Source organism: Rhipicephalus sanguineus, chromosome 11 (genome assembly GCF_013339695.2).
Source record: "Rhipicephalus sanguineus isolate Rsan-2018 chromosome 11, BIME_Rsan_1.4, whole genome shotgun sequence".
In the NCBI taxonomy this organism is placed as follows: domain Eukaryota; kingdom Metazoa; phylum Arthropoda; class Arachnida; order Ixodida; family Ixodidae; genus Rhipicephalus; species Rhipicephalus sanguineus.
In genome coordinates, this window is record NC_051186.1 from 98604313 (window position 1) to 98622804 (window position 18492).

General features: G+C 45.0%; 1 protein-coding gene across 1 annotated transcript; it reads right to left on the reverse strand.

Annotated features, from left to right (window-relative positions):
- Positions 1-4025: 4025 nt before the first annotated feature.
- On the reverse strand, positions 4026-15427 carry LOC119375274 (sulfotransferase ssu-1). The gene is made up of 3 exons (XM_037645455.1): positions 15407-15427; positions 9861-10222; positions 4026-4644 (listed from the first exon to the last, which is right to left on the reverse strand). The coding sequence occupies exons 1-3, from the start codon at positions 15425-15427 to the stop codon at positions 4026-4028; spliced, it is 1002 nt and encodes a 333-aa protein (XP_037501383.1).
- Between the last annotated feature and the right edge of the window lie 3065 nt (positions 15428-18492).

An 18492-nucleotide genomic window follows, 5' to 3' on the forward strand; every position in this document is an offset into this window, starting at 1 on the left:
GTGTATATGGAGTGAGCGTAGTAGCTATTCGGCGCAACGCCAACCTATAGCTGACGTAACTTCACGTCGAAAAGAGGACACCGCTGTATTGTATACGCAGTCGTGCACGTAAACTTTGTAATTCCAGTACGCACACAAGAACAAGCATCCAGCGAGCGCACACCGCACAATACATACATCACGTAGTCCGATAACAACAACATAAGTTTATTGCACTTTCGTTGAACGACACAGCCTCTAAAAACGTACAATGCCTTCGGCGCATGTTATGTACGGCGCGTCAGACGCCTAAAACAAAAGCTCACGTGTGTTCTGAGTTGACACAATGAGTAAGAGGCAACAGAGCGCACATCCGAGAGCTTCGCATGCAAATGCCATGCATTAGTGATCAGCGATGAAGCGAACATGTACGTACACATGAAAGTGACACCCGGTACTTTCCGCAGTGCACGCGATTTGCACCGTGTGTACGCAACCATACGCAACAGCTGGGCATTGCGTAGCTTTCCTAAAGAACACACACAAGGAGCAGAATGCGTGAATCGACTGCGCCGCGGTGCCGCTTGTACGGCGAAAAAAAAAAAAAAGGCTCGAATCGCGCATGCGCTTGCAAACGACACGACGGAAATCGCGAAATGTTTCGAGGCTCCTTCGCTAGGAGGCGATGCGGGTGTTTGCGATGTGGAGGCTTCACGAATGTGACTTCAGGGCCTCTCCTTATTTTTCCTTCCTCCATGTGTTGCGAGGGCAAGTAATTCTCCCGGCGCGGAATGCCGACGCTATTACGTTTAGAGCAGCTCGCGAAAAAAAATCATAACAGCAGCCGGTAATAGCTGACGAGCTTTAGTGATTTGTAGTGCAATTGTACTGTAATATGAAAAACGTTTGGACTACGCGAACACAACACGTTAGAACATAGAAACACACACAAAGCGCAGAAAGCACACGCACCGTGCGCTTCGTGTGGATGTCTTTTTTGTGTGATCTAACGTGTTGTCTTCGCCCAGTTTAAACGTGTCTGCTGTATCTACGAACCAACTAAACCAACAACATGTCATACTTCCAACAAGGAATCCCTATATTTATTTCATTGTGTGAACGGGGTAGTCTAAGGCGCATCATTATGTTAATTACTTAAACAAAACATTTGTATCTTTTAATGAAAGTTTTCAAATATTGCTCAGGTTGCTTGAAGATGCACCTCTTTGTAGCAGCTTCAATGAGAACCACCAAGGAACTACCGTCATGCAATGGTGAGGGTTTTCTGCAGAAGCTGAAGACAACGGAGTGAGCACAACACCAAGAAATGTAGAAAAGTGAATAAACTTATTCACTGAGCGACGCTGTTTTTCGCTCAGTGCAAACGGGGTATTTGGTGCCTGTTTGGCCTCATAACACATTCGGAACGAAAGCTCGGAGTCAGCAATATGTTTTCTGTGGTTAACTTGTGTACCTTGTCTAGCAGGAAGTTACGTTTTCAATCCTAACTGAAAAAGCGTTGAAAGAAAAATATTCCATTGACAAATATGCCCGCCTTGTACACAGCAGACCGTCTACCCACCTAGCCTACCGTCCACCATCTGCCCACCTAAACTACTGTTCACTATCCACCCACCATCCACCACTGCCCACCGTCCACCCACTACATTAATCCACTATTATCATGCACATTGGTTTCTACCATGGCCACCATTAATTTATTTCCAAAAGGGATCCTGTGTGACGGCCTGCCAGGGTGTTAAAATGCCCAAATGGCACGGAACCCGTAAAATACTCTACCGCTCCAAGCAACCCTGAGGCGCTTTTATAAAGGAACCCTTCGCGATGTATGACAATTTCTTCCGAATTCCTGCAAGCGTATTCACTGCACGCCAGCGTCGTCAGTGGCAAACGTTCTGGAAGATAGCTGACCTTAGAGAAGTCTCCGAGTAGAAATGAAGTTGAAACAGTATCAAATGTATTAATTTCTGTTGTCATTACTGCCGTAGTCACTACTGTCGTACCTCCTCCTCCGTTGCAATTAGCTGGACTGTTGATAAACCACCGGCAGCAGTCCGTCGCAATGATCGAGCATACACGTACACAATGCATTAAGGCGAAAGCCTTAGATGTCTCATAAAACGGGAAGAGTGATCATGGCGTCGGTGACGTCAACAATAAGTGATGCAAACAATCAGCATTAGATGGCGTCGTCGTTCGACGTCATAAAGTGCTAAAATTTACGACGTCACTATGATGTTACGTAACGCGAAGCCACAAGCGTCATCACGTGACATCGTCGCTTTGTCATAGGTGGGCACATCCCGGAGGCACTGGAAACCCACGTGCGGTGCAGAAAGCTTCCAACACCTCTGACCTCGGAGGCTGTACGACACCGAGCTAGGTGTAGAAAGCTTTCGGGATGGGGGATAGAGGCAAGCGGCTTAGAAGAAAAGCAATAAGTTTGGAATTCGTATTCGAGTCGTCTGAGGCGAAAGCGTAAAGAACAGTGTGACGTTTTGCGCTGGTTTCCTGTGCGTCTTCTCAGAGCAGCTCTTTACGAATGAAGCGTTTGCTGTGCCTCATATGAATATGTAAAATTATTTGCACGACCGGCGCTGACTCATAATGATGCCCTATATCGCACAAGACTGCCGCTCTGGTCTGTGACGTTATGTGCGTGTGTATGCTCCCCCTCTCGTTCTCCTTTTCTTGACTCTTCTTCCAATCTCCCCCATCCCATTCCAACGTGCAGTGTAGCATACCAGTTATGCTAAACTGACTAACATCCTTGCCTTTCCTCTTTCTCTTGGTTTCCTTATATAGGCTTTCTTTTCATCTGTGACGAGTCACTCTCTATTTTTCTCTTTGTCCATGAAGCCATGTTTGAGCTATTCGGTTGGTAAGAGTGAAAAAATTTCTGGTTGTTGTGCGCATCTGTTCTGTTTGAGTACAGGGTCGTCCACATCTAGAGTGAGCACATCATTTGTATTGTACACGTCATAGAAGTTGATGTCTAATACTTAATTTGGAAAATAATATTGCGTTTATCGACACCTGACTTAGGCGTCACATAAGGGAAGCTTCACTCTTGAAGCTTTAGGTTTCGTAAACACTTAAGTTTTACCTACTTCAGTACTAATTCAGTACTTTAGTTTTACCATCTTCAGTCATCCTAAAAGTACTAATGAGGTCTTCAGCCTAGTTGTGGTCGAACACGTATAGTACAGTCCGCTGTTAAGGGTAACACTCGAATGAGCACATTTCATATTGCTGGCCCCGCACCTTCAAGTGGATGTTAAAACATTCCTCGTGCCGGTCACACAGACTGTCGAGAGGAGTCACAACTGTCAACCGCCTTATGTAAATCTAAGTTACTATGCCTTTGCACGAGAGCGAAATCCAGAGATGCCCTGCACCCAAGTGCTCTCTTTAACAGTGGTCCTGTCTGTACATAGTTTGTAAACATAATTAAGCAATAGCATTTATGGTGCATATTCTTTTTCATGAAGGAACTTAGCAACGAATGGAGGCGTAACAGATGAAAACGGCAGTGCCAAACGTGTGAAGTCGGACCTCCCAATACGGGTTGCTTGAGCGGAGTCAAAGGGGCTTACTTGCTGTATGAGGGCAAATTATTGTACTGCTCACTCCAAACACGTGCGTGAACTGACCTCTAATAGCAGTGCTGCTTTACTGGTTGCCGTAAAATTTTATTCACATCTAACTCCTAGAGCATCACACATGTCATCCCTCTGTGCATATCGGTGCTTCTGCATCATTAAGAGATTCTACTCCGCTAGAGCGCTTAATGGTCCAACGGCTATCTGTCAAATCGACGTGTTCTTGGGGAAAACAATTATAGAAAGTATTTTGTATTCGCTCTACTACGGCTATGCATTTCCATTACCGACCAAGTACACGAGACAGTGTTTTTCCTGGACACTTGTTTATTACCCGTCCGCAACGTGTTGTGATCTCACTTTTTCTTGCACGTTGTCAAGTAGCTATTCGTTCCAAACAAACTCTTCTGAAGTTTCGCGATATCAGGGCAGTCCAATGTTGTCCCACAGACTCATAACATCACTTCCGACTGTTTTTATGGCAATCCTGTTTTTCATGCGTATAACGTGGTCAGGGTTGAAGTGATTTCGCCAGTCACCCACGCCCCCCTTGCGTACAAAATCTCCGATTATGGGATTCTTCTTTACTTCGCCAGATGTCTCTTCGACAATCTTCATCCAGCGTGGCTTCTTGTCTTCAGGCATAGACCTCATTACTTCGTTCTGCTTCCTGTAACCTTCGTTCACACTATCTTGCATGTGTTTTACACTTGTGTTGTTTATTACACGCGAAAGCGCGCTCTTGTTCTGCCTTATTTCGCGACCGTATTCTTCACCGATAAAATCCGCAATTCTGATGATCCATCCAACAGTGTCCTTCTTTAGATCCTCGTAGGTCACAAACAGAACGTTTTCGTCGAACCTTCGTGCGTACCAAGACAGAACGTGGTCAAAGTAGTCCCCAAAATCCACATGGCCTTCCAGGAACATGTCGACGAACTCGTCGAAAGTGCCGTCTGCGAAGTGGTAGTCAGGCACGCTCTTGGTGTGGTAGTAGAAGGAGACGCAGCAGTCATAGGGATTTCTGGTTATGTAGATGTACCTTTGGAGAGGTGAAAAAGAAATGAAGTATTTTGAGGTTACTTAAAAAAACAAACCACTGTATTTGCAAGATTCGCCCCAGAGGAAAAAACGATGGCAATGTGCTGCTATTTAGGCGGTACAACGCCCCTACAGCGCAATAACGAAATGAAAAGTCACAGTGCCGCTGCAAATGAGATGCTATGAATGCGATAGGAACGAAGTGGAATGTTATACGAAGTGAGGCTGTCAAATCACTCCTTTAGCCTGAGACCTGCCGTACGAGAACCATAATAATAGTCGCTTTTGTTTCAACACCAGACTCCAAAAACTACAGATGTTGAGGGCCGTGAGCTAAAAGACACAAAACGGCTTGACGAGGCCCACGGTCTCTTGAACCACTCAGCAAGAATAGACTATTGTCCGTCTGCCCCCTCCCCACCAAAAAAAAATACAATGAAAAAAAAAAGAATCGCTGTTTACAGAACAAATACACGTGTTATCACATAACGTAATGCAATCGTACTTGAGAAACACATCTTAACATACAATGTAACACTGTTTTATTACAATGCAGCACTTAATTGTAACCTGCTGTAAGTAATGAAACGTACGTTGTAGTTATAATACGTTCAAAAATGAAAGTTATTAATGAATGAAACAGATGTGAACAACCGCAACGAGAAAAAGTACGCCATAAGTGATACAGTACGCCGAAATAACACCTCACCCCTTGCTCCTAAACAAAATGTTTGCAAGCTTCTTTCTTGTGAACAAGAAATTGCACAAGCTAATGTACATTGTTTCAATGGCATGGCAATAAGTATCGTAACATCTCCTTACCATAGTTAGTTCGAGTGCGCGGAAGTTCCCATTTTCAGTAATGCGAGTCGTGTGTACTTTTTTTATTTTCTTTTACAGAAGAAAGGTGGCGTAAGGAGTTGTTCTGCCTGGCGACACATGATAATGTTTAGACAGCGTATTTTCGCATACTAGTGGAAGCGTACCAATGTTCAATTGAAGGAAGAATAATGCAATGGGAGTGTTATGGGGCGCGTTCATGATGGCATGGATCGCTGATTTCTGGTAACTCAATAAGCCACCGGTGTACAGAAACGCCGCCGCTGCAGCGAGCAAAGCGACCTTCGTGCTGTCTGTGACATCAACGCAAACTTTGCGAAGAGAACACAACCCTCACAAAGTTATGAGGCATGTGTTGATCCCTTTAATAAAACGGCACGGGCGACTACGCACGCTTACACTTCCACACACAACGTCCGAAGCGCGAGGCGTTACTATAGATTTGGGCTGCATAAAGGACCTCACGGCTACGGCGAAAGTACACCGGAAGTATCCATATCATTGCAGTCGTCATAAAAGAAACGAGGCATAGCGCGAAACTTTTCTTCCTGGCCGAAAGTTGTCGTGTATTGCGTACAGCCTCTCGACAACATTGGTATTAGCGATGGAAATATTTTTATGATAAAATGCAATGTAATCCAATGTAACTCAAATTCTGCTCCTGATGCCAGGTGCAGCGTGATAATGATTAAGAAAACTAAAGCGGCTGAGAAGAAAAAGCACTCAGTTGCAACAGATAGTCAGTTCTCTTTCCCGTCTCCCACTGGGACTCAGGAGTGTTTCTTGCCTACGGTTTTATCCCATACATTGCCACGCAGTGCCTACTATCTCAAGACTACACCAGCTAACACCAAGTCAATGTGTCCTTCGTTCATAGAGCGTATGTTGTGACATAAATAAGTCGGTGCCCGGGGTTCTTGCACGAAAATATGTCTTCACATGTTATTGCGCTGATAGACAGACCGATGCTCTTAGCTTGGGTTCACTAAGGCACCGGCCGGTCAAGATGTGTGTACCCTCGTCATCATGTTCAGCACCACGTTTATGACGAATATGGCGATCGTAATCATCATCTGCATTCCATGCTCCTGAAAATACATATTCACTTGTCTAAACGCGGGTGCGAGTCGTGTTGTGTAGTGCGCCCTCTCCTGATATCATTTCGCATTGCTCGTCCTCCTGTATAGTCGGCTATCCTTGTTCCTTGGCTCGACTTCACACCCGAAGACGACAAGGCACGTATTTAACTGTTGAACGCATAACTTCGGTTCCTGGTGGCTAAGACGCCTCCCAGCAGAGCACTGGGCACTTGTTTGAAACGCCCCGTCAGTTAACCACAGTATTTTAATAGCAAAGCCATTAGGGTCGATGTTTGCCGTGTGTCGTAGATAGAACATTATCATCATCATGAACCGGCACGCGCTTAACGACAGCCCAAGCATACTTTGCATATCGTTACCAAGAGAAGCTGAGACGTGCCCACCAGCTCTGCTGTAACCCAGTCTCGCGCGAGTAAGTGCAAGCTGCGCTAGTTTTTTAAACACAGTGATCATGCAGTGCTTAGGTTCACAGGCACTGCACATGCATGGTGTTAAATTTTTTTCGAGTGTACGGAAACAAGGCACCGTTTCGCGGCAAGGGCGAAGAAGGGAATTCGATAGCAACAAGTTGCAGTGATATACAAAGTAAGGCTAGCAGCTAACGCATTCAGGATCCGAGCTCGCGTAAGTCTACAAAACATTGGCGTAAGAGAGCGCGGCCTCTCCACCGAGCGAGACGACATTCGTGCTGTCTATCGCTACAACGCATAGTAAGCTGTGAGACTGCCGTCAGCCAACCTCCTTCGAGACAGCGCGCCCGCAACCACGGGAGTTTGCGCCCGTTCAATAAAAAAAAATTAGCGCAGCTTGCACAAAGTCGCGCAAGGCTGGCTCACAACAGAGCTCGTGGACTAGTGTTGGACAAATCGGCGCACGTGTTCGGGGAGCGACGCAGAAGAGGAAGAAGAGAACGCAGAGATAACGAATAGAGCACGTGCCGGCTCATGAATACGATAGGTTTTGTTACGCCACACGGTAATCTATACTTGTTGCACTGTATTGAACATGGTTAGGCTTTCTCTCTCTTTTTTTTGTGTACGTTGATTACTGTCTCTTTCTCTCTCTGTCTATTTCTATTTATGTTTTTGTATTTTTATCTTTTTTATTTTTCTTTCTTTTTATGTCTGTTTTTCTGTCTCTCTCTGTGTAGTTTTCTGTCTCTCTCTTGCCTTCATCTTTCCTTTCTTCCCATTCTATCTATCTAATTCTTTGTTTCTATTTGTTTCTCTCACTGTTATGCTTCTCCCATGATCCTTTCTCTGCTCCTAACTTTCACATCTCTTCTTCTCATCTTCACTTTCCTTTGCCACCACCGCCATCCCTCCATGTGTCTTCGCACAATAGATACTGCTGGCGTGTTTCATCTGCCCTTGATGCGTGACCGACAGCAGTTCTCGCAGGCATTCACTGGTGCTGGGCCACGTTATCGACTTAGGCTGTATACGGAACATGACGGCGACGCCGTCGGCAAGGATGCGCCTCATGTGTCCATATATTTGATATCACAATAATAAATGCGAAACCAAAACTAGTATGGTTCTTAAACCTCTGTACCTAGGCAAAGGTTTTTATGCCTTAAAAATGCCCTGAATTGCTATATAATTTTGAGTAGCTAGAAATGTCTTGGAATGAACAGAGTGCAGCCTCAAATATAATAATGAGATATTACCACGCCGCAACTACGAGCCATCTGTTTGCCGTTACCATCTGCGCCAGATGGGCTTTGTTTTGAGGGAGACGGGCGGCGCCGACAGCATTTTACTGCCGCAATGTGGCTGCTGACGTCGCCGCACAGCAGGTGGCGGTGCCCTACGCTCTGTTTCAAGAGAAGGTGTTCAAATGAGTGCTGCGCTTGAGAATACCACGTGCGGAGTACGAGTAGACAATTCGCTCTAAATGTTCACCGCATCGTGTACTATCCCAGAAACGACTTTTCTAGTCATGTCTCAGAGTCGTTTCACCGTCCATTTCAAGGATACATTTGGCTCAGCTGCAGCAGCCACAATTTTTGTAGTGCAATACATACCCACAAGCACACTTGTGTTTCAACTATTCGTACACAGACGCATGCATAGTCATACAGTATGCCGCAATGTACAAAATGCTATGATGCTGAGCGGCAAGACGCTGGCATTACAAACCACGGTTTTCCGAGATATAATAGATTTTTATGCAACCTCACTTTATGATTCAGCCTCTACTAATTTGAGTAATTAACACTCAAGCACACAACACCTCTGGTAGAAAAATTCACCTTTTCACATGCCACCTATGAAGAACTGTCTGTTAATGCGTGAAACCGATGCAATGTTATTTCAAGGCCCGCGATATTCTATCGCGACAAAAATAATATCATTATACTCAAATTTATGTTCGGTCTAATAATTATTCCGTATTAAATTGTAAATAAATATCTGCTTATTGTGAAGTCTTTCTTCTTTTGTTTCTCCGTAAGTAGAATCAAATTTCAGGCTGGAAATATAGTGGGAAATCGTTTTCGGTTGTTTCAATTTTGAGCAAAGAAAGATTGTACTTCAGACGTGGCTCTAGGGAAGCGGCACGTCGAGCGACTCGTCGAAGGTGGTAGTGCCTTCAGCAACGTATTTGTATGCAATAATACACTGCAAATTGAAGTTAAATGAAGAAAAAATATTATGTTGCAGGTGCAATTCAGCCACAGCTCAATCTGCCTGGCTCTTTCTTAGCCACTAGTCGGTACAACTAACAAAAACAAGTGGTGTGCACAGCTATGTACACAGCGTGTCAAAGAGTTAAAAGTAAGCAATACAGAGACTAAAGTCTCTGTTCGTTTTCTCCATCATATCGTTTTCTCCATCGTAAAATAGGTAATCCCACACTGTGCCATCCCTTTACGACATCCAATATTCAAGGTAAGAAGAGCAGCCGGCGCCACACGTAAGCACCAACCTCTCGTTAAGCGCAGTTATAAATAAAAAATTAATTTTCCGCAAGAAATTTATTCCAGTTGTGCAAGCCAGCGTGATATTAAGATTCTCTTTTCAGCTAGAAGATGAGTATCACTCTCGCCTTTAGTCGTGCGTACACGTATTCTGTACGTTCTTTAATACAAGTGTGCTAATGCTTTTAAACAGTAGTGGTTTCGGTTAGTAGGTTTTCAGTGTCGGTCGAGGTGGTTCAGCGCGAAGCAGGATAAGGGGACTTAATCATTTCTCTGTCTTTCGTCCTGCTTCGCGTTACAACGCCTTGTCCAAATCACATCGTCACTGAACAGTAAGGAGGTGAAGCACGATCATACTTAGCCTCTTTCGAGTAGGGGTGCAAGTGAAACGGCATGTGGGTTTTGATAGCTCCGGGTCTCGGCATGGCTTCGGCAGATTCAGCTCCCTGCATCTCCAGGAATGGCATGGCGGTACTCATTTCCAGGAAGCCTTTCGGTGGCGGCCGCTTATTGAGGATATTGTAGACAATGTGCTGCATCCATGTTGTTCCGCACTTTGGGTAGCTTACAATGAAGATGTCGTCCGGACGGGGCTTATATCTGAGTGCCTGACGGACGAATTCGTCGACGAATCCCGTGCACACGAAATAGCCGTCAATATCGTGGTACACTGCCTTGCCATTGCGCTTATCCTTCTTCGCGTCGTTAGGCGACGTCACCTACAAAGACACCATCACTTCAATGTTGAGCATTTGGCTTCTGTAAGGCAGTCGTGCATGACTTTATGAGAAACAGGAAAAGAGTAAGGTGACATTTCATTGGTCTTGCATCACGCGATGCATCACGTCATGCAAGGATAGCGCAGTTGTGGTGAATCATCTAACCATGCACGTAGTGCACCATCTCCGCATGCACCACTAGGTGCTTCATACGTCATGTTTTATTTGCCTGCTTTTTTTTTTCAAGTTAAACTAAATTGCGACACCATGGAAGTGTTTTCCGTGTTCATCTTCCATATTCGCTGGTTTCATCCAGCATTACAAGTAAGAAGGAACGTTCACCATTGGCAAATAGACGACAACCTGAACGTTACCTGGCTTGGCACAAGGCTGTGTCCGTCAACAACATGTGCATTTTTAATACACCCTGTAAACAGTTTTTGCATCTGTGCCACTCGATGGAGGCGTTAGATACCGCCTGGCATAATCTTCTCTTATGTAGGACTGTTGTTTGGTAAGCTCGATGCCAATATACTATTTTCAATGTTGAAAAGCACATACAACACGAGTGACCAAAGACGAGTGAATATATAATGTTATTAGGGCAATGATCGTCACAAGACCAGACCACGTGGTTCCCTGATCCACCGGTAAAAATAAATCACATTTTTATGGGGCCTGGTTATATATCTAATAATTCCGCACTGACAGAATATAAGATTCTCTGCGAGAGCGCATACATCTCAGACGTGAGCTAAGAACTCATATTTCTGGCTAATAGAAACACAAGGTTAGATCCCATGCAAGTAGACTGGCTTGCAATATGTAGAAGCCAGGCACCCCATACTGTAATGTGCAATTGTAATTGTAAGCGGCTAAATAAAGAAATGAGTTTTGCGTGCTAAAATCAGTGCGTCTTTGTCAGCTTTTACGGTTGCTATTATTTCACTACTTAATTTCTTAGTTGCACGGAATCGGAATGTTTATTTCAGCCGATTTCTCGCCAATAATCACCGGGAGTGTCAGTGTTTCCGGAAATAAATGAACTTTGAGATGTGGTGCTGCTGGGATATGTAGACGTGTACCGAGCAGCCAGTTTGCTGACGAAGTGTTTATTTTGTTAAATTAGAATCTTGCATTAAATAACAATAAATAGGTTTTTATGCGCATGCACTAAAGTTCTACATTCGCGCTAATGCCGTTATGAGCACACGTCTATATTTCTTCTTTTCGGCAATAAAAAATGATTTTTCATCGACCACCAAGTAGTTGAGAGATATACAACAATTAAGTAGAACGGCGCATGTACGGATATCCTACAATGACCTGCCTTCGTCCAAGTGTCCAAGACATGCTCTTCGACCAGACGTTTTTTACAGAATTGTACATGCTTACCTAAACTTGTATTTAATACAAGAAACATTCAACGCCTGTTCCGAAGAAACCAGAAGTATTTTTTTGGTTGGACATCTTACGAACGTTATTATCTCTGGCAAAGTTAAAATGCCGACGCATTGCAGAGTTTTCAGCACTCCATCACTAATATCGCCGCATTCCCTGTATAGAAAAAAAAGCATGGCTGATCTCTCTGTCACCGGAATCGCTAATACATCAAAGCGAAACGTGTCTTCACAGATGTAGTTGAGCATTTGTGGTGCATTCTTTCACCCAAAGCGAGAAAGAATGAATGCTACAGCAACAAATTTTAATGCCACACGAAGAACGGCAAGCAGCTCGAAACTTGCAACGTGCTGCTCTCGCAGAAAGGACGCATGGAACGAACATACATAGGAGGAGCGCGAACTAAGTGTCACAGTTGTAACTTATTTCTCTGTGAGCAGCGCGCTCCATTTGGAATAGCGGCCGCTGCAGTGAGCGAGGTGACCTTCATGCTCTCAACGCAAACTTGTGGTGAGAGCGCAAGACGTATAAACCACAGCCATCACCATCTAAGCTCGCGTGCGAGTGACCACGCCCTGTAGAGGCGCGCGCTCATCCGCGTGGGGCGACGACGTTTAAAGCGCTTTCGTCGAGCCCTTCGCGCCATCTCACTAGTGATAACGAAAACATGCTGATGTACAACCGATCTCTGTGTACCGCCACCGGCAAATGGTTGATATAAATAGCTCGCCATTAGGATGGCGAGCTACTGCTTCTGTGGCCGAATCGTTTCGCGCCGCGCGCTGCAGATCGACGGGTCGTGTGTCCTACTCCCGGTGACGGAACTTTTAGGGGCGAAGCTCCTTAAGGCGGCACCCGTTCGTCCCTCGTAGTCGTCGTGATCGTAGTAGTGAGTAACAAGTCTTACGCTTTGACCTCCAAGGTGGTACCGGTGGGAGATTTCTCCTGTGCGTTGTTGAACAATAAAAAATTCGCAGCGTGCGCGTTAACTAAAAGCCGAATTCTTCTGTCTCTCATTCCCCATTAGCAGCCATTGGCATGTTCCAGTAGGAAACGTTAGTAGAAGTAGAAGTGTAAGTGTTAGCTAAAAGCCGACTTCTTCTGTCTCTCATTGCCATTAGCAGCCATTGTTTACCTCCAAGGTAGTGCCTGGTGAGATTTCTCCTGTGCGTGATTAAACAATAAAAATTTTGTTCAAAACGCCGTTGATTGATGAAATAAACCAACGAATGACGCCAGATGTTTTGTAAAAGCAGAACGAAAGAACGCCAGATGTTTTTCTTAAAGTGTAGTAGTAGTAGTTGTATTTAGCCACCTCGCCCGATCGTCAACGGGCGAGGTGGACCGGCAACGGCGCGAGGACCCTGCCGTACGAGAGTTAAATCACACTAAAAGACATACTTTGCGGGCGATACACTCTAGTGAGCTTTCAACTTTTCGTCTTAATGTACATGATAAAGAAATTATTTCTACGAAAAACGCAAGGCACACCTTGAGCAATATGTTTGGTTTTGGGACGCTAAATGGAACCATGAGGCGATGCGAAGCCGGAGCACTTGCACGATCGCGTTCCGTTGGCTCTCGTTGGGCATGCTACCGACCTCGCGTCGTGGAACGCGCGTCCTGTCTTCCCTCTAGCCTTGCCTTTAATTCGCACAGGGCGAGCGGGGAATGCGGTCGCTCTTGGCGCTCTTTCGCTCGGGAGCGGACTTCTTCCTTGCATTTCACCGATCACAAGTGATAATGAAGGGACCACGTAAACCAACAGTACATTAAAAGTTTGATGTTTAATATACACACGATGTTTCACACTCTTTATATTATGTACTGGGCGCATTTCACGGAAGAGTTTCACGGTTTACAGATGATTCCCTCCGTAGCTTCGCCCCACTCATCATCATTCACCCCGTGGATATGCTGTGATTTTTTTCTGCTAGCTTTTTCTTTGCCATCTGTTAGTCTTTATACATTACAACGTCATATCCGTGACGGAAATGCGTCAGTGGAGCCGTGGTGGACCCCGGCATAAAACATTTTCGCGTTAAAAAAAGCTTGGAGGACGCTTGAGCTTCGCCTTCAAGAGTAGAACGCGATAGCGTAACCGGGCCCCGTGCATGTCGCCTTCTCAACTGCTAGCATGGTTTCGGTTCCCGGTGCATTCCTCCATTGTACCGCATAGAAAGGAATGTCTGTGCGCGTAACATTAACCATTTCTGTCCTAGAATGAATACTGCAAGAACCGCTGCGCAGTGCCCACTACGCCATAATCCTTCCTGTTGAGAATCGGTGAAGAGCCCACTAAGCGTCCGTAAGGCAACAGGCCAACCTACTCACGTTATTGATGCTTTATCAGCTGATGAGGATTAAGTATGTCTGAGCGCTTTGTAGTGCGTGTGCCTTTGAAACACCCACTCGTTGTGCAATTCTCATGTTTTGACGCCTGACGCGATTCTATGCTTCTGCCACGCAATATTACATGCGTTAAGGAGACTCCTTCCACCACATTACAATCATAAAGTCTTTCTTTCCGATGCAGTTTCAAGCAATAGCGTACCTTGGTGGTTGAGCACTTGCTTGCCACGCAGACGGTCTGGGTTCGATTCTCAGGTGCGCTGAAGTTTTTGTATTTTATTTGCATCTTTCTCGATTTTTCTGTCACGGACCAGATCATGATTTTTCGCTCGCAACCACCGACGCTGAACCCGACGCCAACACGGGTATTTCTGCGAAACAAGCTATTTAACTCTATCGCGCTAAAAATGTCATTTTTCAGTAGCGTTTGTTGTAGTACTAAATTCCGCGCTGAATGCAGCTCCACCACTGTGATACCTCACGAAGGGTTTAGCACGGGCACCCAGCGATTACCGTTCGTACTGTTCCCACTGCTCCTTCTACCAAACCACCGATGGCGTCCATGTTTGAGGTAAGCATGTACGGCTTTCCCGGCACAAGCAGAATCTTAGGGGAAATTCAAATGCTCTGTCTGCGACATGCGCGCTACTTTTTTTATATAAATGTGTTTAAGGAGAGGTTGGTCCGTACACATGGCTCCGGCTACTCCTCTTCCCTTACTTATTAATTAGCGTCACGAATTTATGCATAAAAGTAGACTCACTCACGGCAATGTCCTTTTAAAAGGAATGTTCTCACGTCATGCCTAATGACCATGTGTCGACAACAATGTTCACTTTTTTTGCTGCGCTTTATCGACTTCCCGCTAGTGACGGCAGTTCAGACACGTGTAGTCTGCAGCGATTTGTTTTACCTCCAGGTTGTTTTACCTCCAGATGTAGCGACGAAACGCCGGAGAAGCGCCCGTGGGAGAGGCAATCGTGCCCTTGGCGAGGCGGTGGCGCCCTCTCTAGTGCGGCACGGGTGTAAGCCGCATACTTCCAAAGCGTTTTTAGCGGTTTTATGTTTATCGTTGCAATTACTCCTTGGTTATTTCTGTTAGCTATATTATATTAGACCTAGTTCGCTTGTTTTAACGCAATTTTGAGCATAACTACTTTTTCGTTTAGACATGTATTGACCACTTGCTTGTGATCGTGATCACGCAACATGAGATCTACGGATGGACGACAAGCCGGGTTCCCTAAAGTACTACGTACTTAAAACATGGGGCACGAATATTCCGCAGGTTGTCGAAACAGCACACCTGAGAACAGCCTGAGCTGTTCGCTCAGATTAGCACAGCTTCTCATCGCCTGCACTTCCAATTCGTCTCAACTCTATCACAACCAATTAAACCCTACGCGGCGTTGTCCTTCCGTCAATGCTCACCTCCAGCGAAGCCCGCCTCATTGCGGGTTGCGTAACCTTTCATCCTTGTCCTAGTCTGGCTTACTGAATATACATCACGCTTTTTGCAACATGAAGTAATTATTAGGACCTTACACTGCAATAAAAAATGGAGTATCTGTTACACGTTTTTCTGAGGGCTGACTAGAGAAATACACGTCTACACTCGATCGGTTAGGCGCGTCTCCCACACCTCTCTGAAGACAGCGTAATAATCTGCAGAAGAATTTTACTACGTAGCTATAAAGCGAGTCAGCTATGCACAAAGTAATGACTCAGCGAGCGAGTAACAAACCAGTAACAGATGCCCCTTTTTTTTCTCTTAGGGCGCGTGGACCAGTCGCATCTCTGCAGTCGTCGCTATGAAAACGTATGTCCTTGACGTTAAGTATGTATTTAATTATGTTACCTTAGTATCATAGAGAATCTACGCTAAGCCCAAAATTCAGTACCCTAAATTATTGTGCATGCCATGAAAACCGTGGTAAATACTGACCGTGACGTTTTCCGCCATCACCGTAGAGGTGTGCTGCGATGGCCCAGCAGTAACAGATACCCTCTGCCTGATTACACAAAAGAACTGTGGTTTTGAACTCGTCATAGAACCAGAAATATCACTGGGGAACATATAGGCATTGGTCATATCCGCTTTATAGGTTCACCAGCCTGCAGCCAGCGTATTAACAAGAGTTGTTGCGTGTGACACAAAAGAATGACGAACATCCTGTGTCACGAACTTCCAGTGTGTTATGTGCACACAAATCACACTCAACTCGTGAACTGCCATCTGGCTTCCAACGCGCCAGGCGACCCTGAGCCTTTTCATATAGGGTGTACTACGTGTAGTGATTGTAGAGAACAATACTTGCGGCATTTCTGCCAGCGCATTCCCCGCACGACCACTTCCTCAATGACAGGCGTTCTGTTAAATAATTGACCATACGAAAGACTCCTAACAGATAGGAGTTTATGTACAGGTGAAGTCGAAGCGATCAACAGTATCAACAAGTGCTCTGACTGCCCTATTAGACAAAATGAACACTGTGTTAAAGGGACACTAAAGAGCAAAATGATTTCTCTCGCATTAGTAAAGTAGCCTTCCACAATACCAAAAACACCACGATTGCTGCGAGAAGACGCTTAATAAGCGAGAAAACGCGCAAGAAGAAAATACAGGTGGCAACGCCACCTTGGAATTCCCGCACCATTTGCCGTGACGTCACATATTTTTGACGGCGCCTGCTTGGGCCTACGTAGTTCCTAATCGGTTAAATCGAAGTACATTGTCCTCTGAGGGGGCCAGAGACTTGACATGACGAGTTCGTGGAAATTTCGTCGAACCAGTGGCGCCAAAATACGTTAAATGCTCTTTGAAATCTTTTACGTCACGAATTAGAAAGTTCGGCGCGAAATTTAAAAATGAAACTTTGAACTTGGTTTTCTCCGCTAATAATTAACATATGGTGGTGAAATAAACTACACAAGAGTTCTCCGAGCACACTTTATCAATCTTAACCAATTCATTGTTTCTCTTTAGTGTCCCTTTAAGGAGTGTCTTCTGCTCTAATCATTTGGGGGGGGGGGGGGGGAGCTAGTAACTTGGGGATAACGCCACTGCCAATATACCATGGCTTAGAAAACAAGGCATTTTGGTGTCTCTTTACATGCTGGGACAAAGGAAATTTTAACCTGACGGTATGGTATATAGTCGATGGAAAATAAATACGAGTAGTAACGCCCCATAGTGTAAGTATACAGAGTGTTTCACGTAACAAAAACGAAGAACTTAAAAATAAAGTGCATAACTGCAACTGAATGAACCAACACATGGTTAGCTGCCATGGGGCGCTCAATAATATTTTATATTGTGTTTGATGAAAGGTAATAGTTAACTAAGATCAATTATGGAATATTTTTGTTATTCGCATTTGCATGTCAGGTGATAACGTGTCGGCTTAAAGTCGCGAATTGTTTTACTGGTATTTTGCGTAACGCTGTGCGTCAGGGGATGTTGCTTCCAGCCTTGCTGCTGCCGCATACGTAACGGCTTACAGCTCCGTGTAGCACACCACTTTTATACGAACAATCTGCGATTGTTTATATTCTCTTGCTTTTATTCTGTGGATACTGAGGAGCCGGATCTTTCGCAAGCTTTGCAAACGAGAGTACTGCGTGATCGAGGTCCCGTGTTTGCATTAGTTGTGCGCTTTCTAACCGATTCTCAATATCGGAGGGCGTCACCACTCAGACTATAAATGTAATCATGATCACGCTCGGCTGCCCGAGGGTCTCTGATTTGAATAACAGTAATTGCTAGGCCTTTATGTGCCAAACTACATGACCTTACGCGGCGCAGCCGGCTATTTCGCTCGGAGAGCTTCACTTTGTTGGCTATCGTTGTTCGCATTTTGTGAATAGTTCTGTGCATGCAAAAATTAGGCTGCGTATTTGTTCCGAATGTTTGTTGATGATTTTCTGGGTTAAATAATGAATACCAGCTGGCATATGAGCTTCCTTTAACAAAACACTGTAACCGGCGACGCTATACCCGACAACGATTGGAAACGTATTGGAACGAACAGCCTTCTCACACTGATATTTAATGCGTTTGGGATTCAATGAGAACAAAATTGGTTATTCGCACACTCCTATTTATTAACACTGAACTCAAAATAGTGCTATATTTAATGGCATCAGTGCTAGTTCAAACTGTAACGTAACCGGGCTACGTAGTATAGCAGTTAAAACCGATTGCACAGCATTGTAAACATTACTACTCATAACGACTTGAATCCTGGGCAAAACTTTCTTGTACTTTACACCGAAGCTCCGACAGGATTGACAAGCTAGGGTCATTTTGCGAAGTAGCATATAGACCTCTCGCGAACGCATGCGTCTTAGGTTCATCACTATTATCGGTCAGACCCGAACAGCAACGTCTCAGACGAAAGCTCAACGTCCACATTCTGCCTGTGCTTCGAACTGCACCCAAGATAGGGGCCTTTTCTTGTGCGACACTGCCTCTGCCTTATCGCAACACTTCTCGCGCAGTTTTCTTGAGTGAGAGC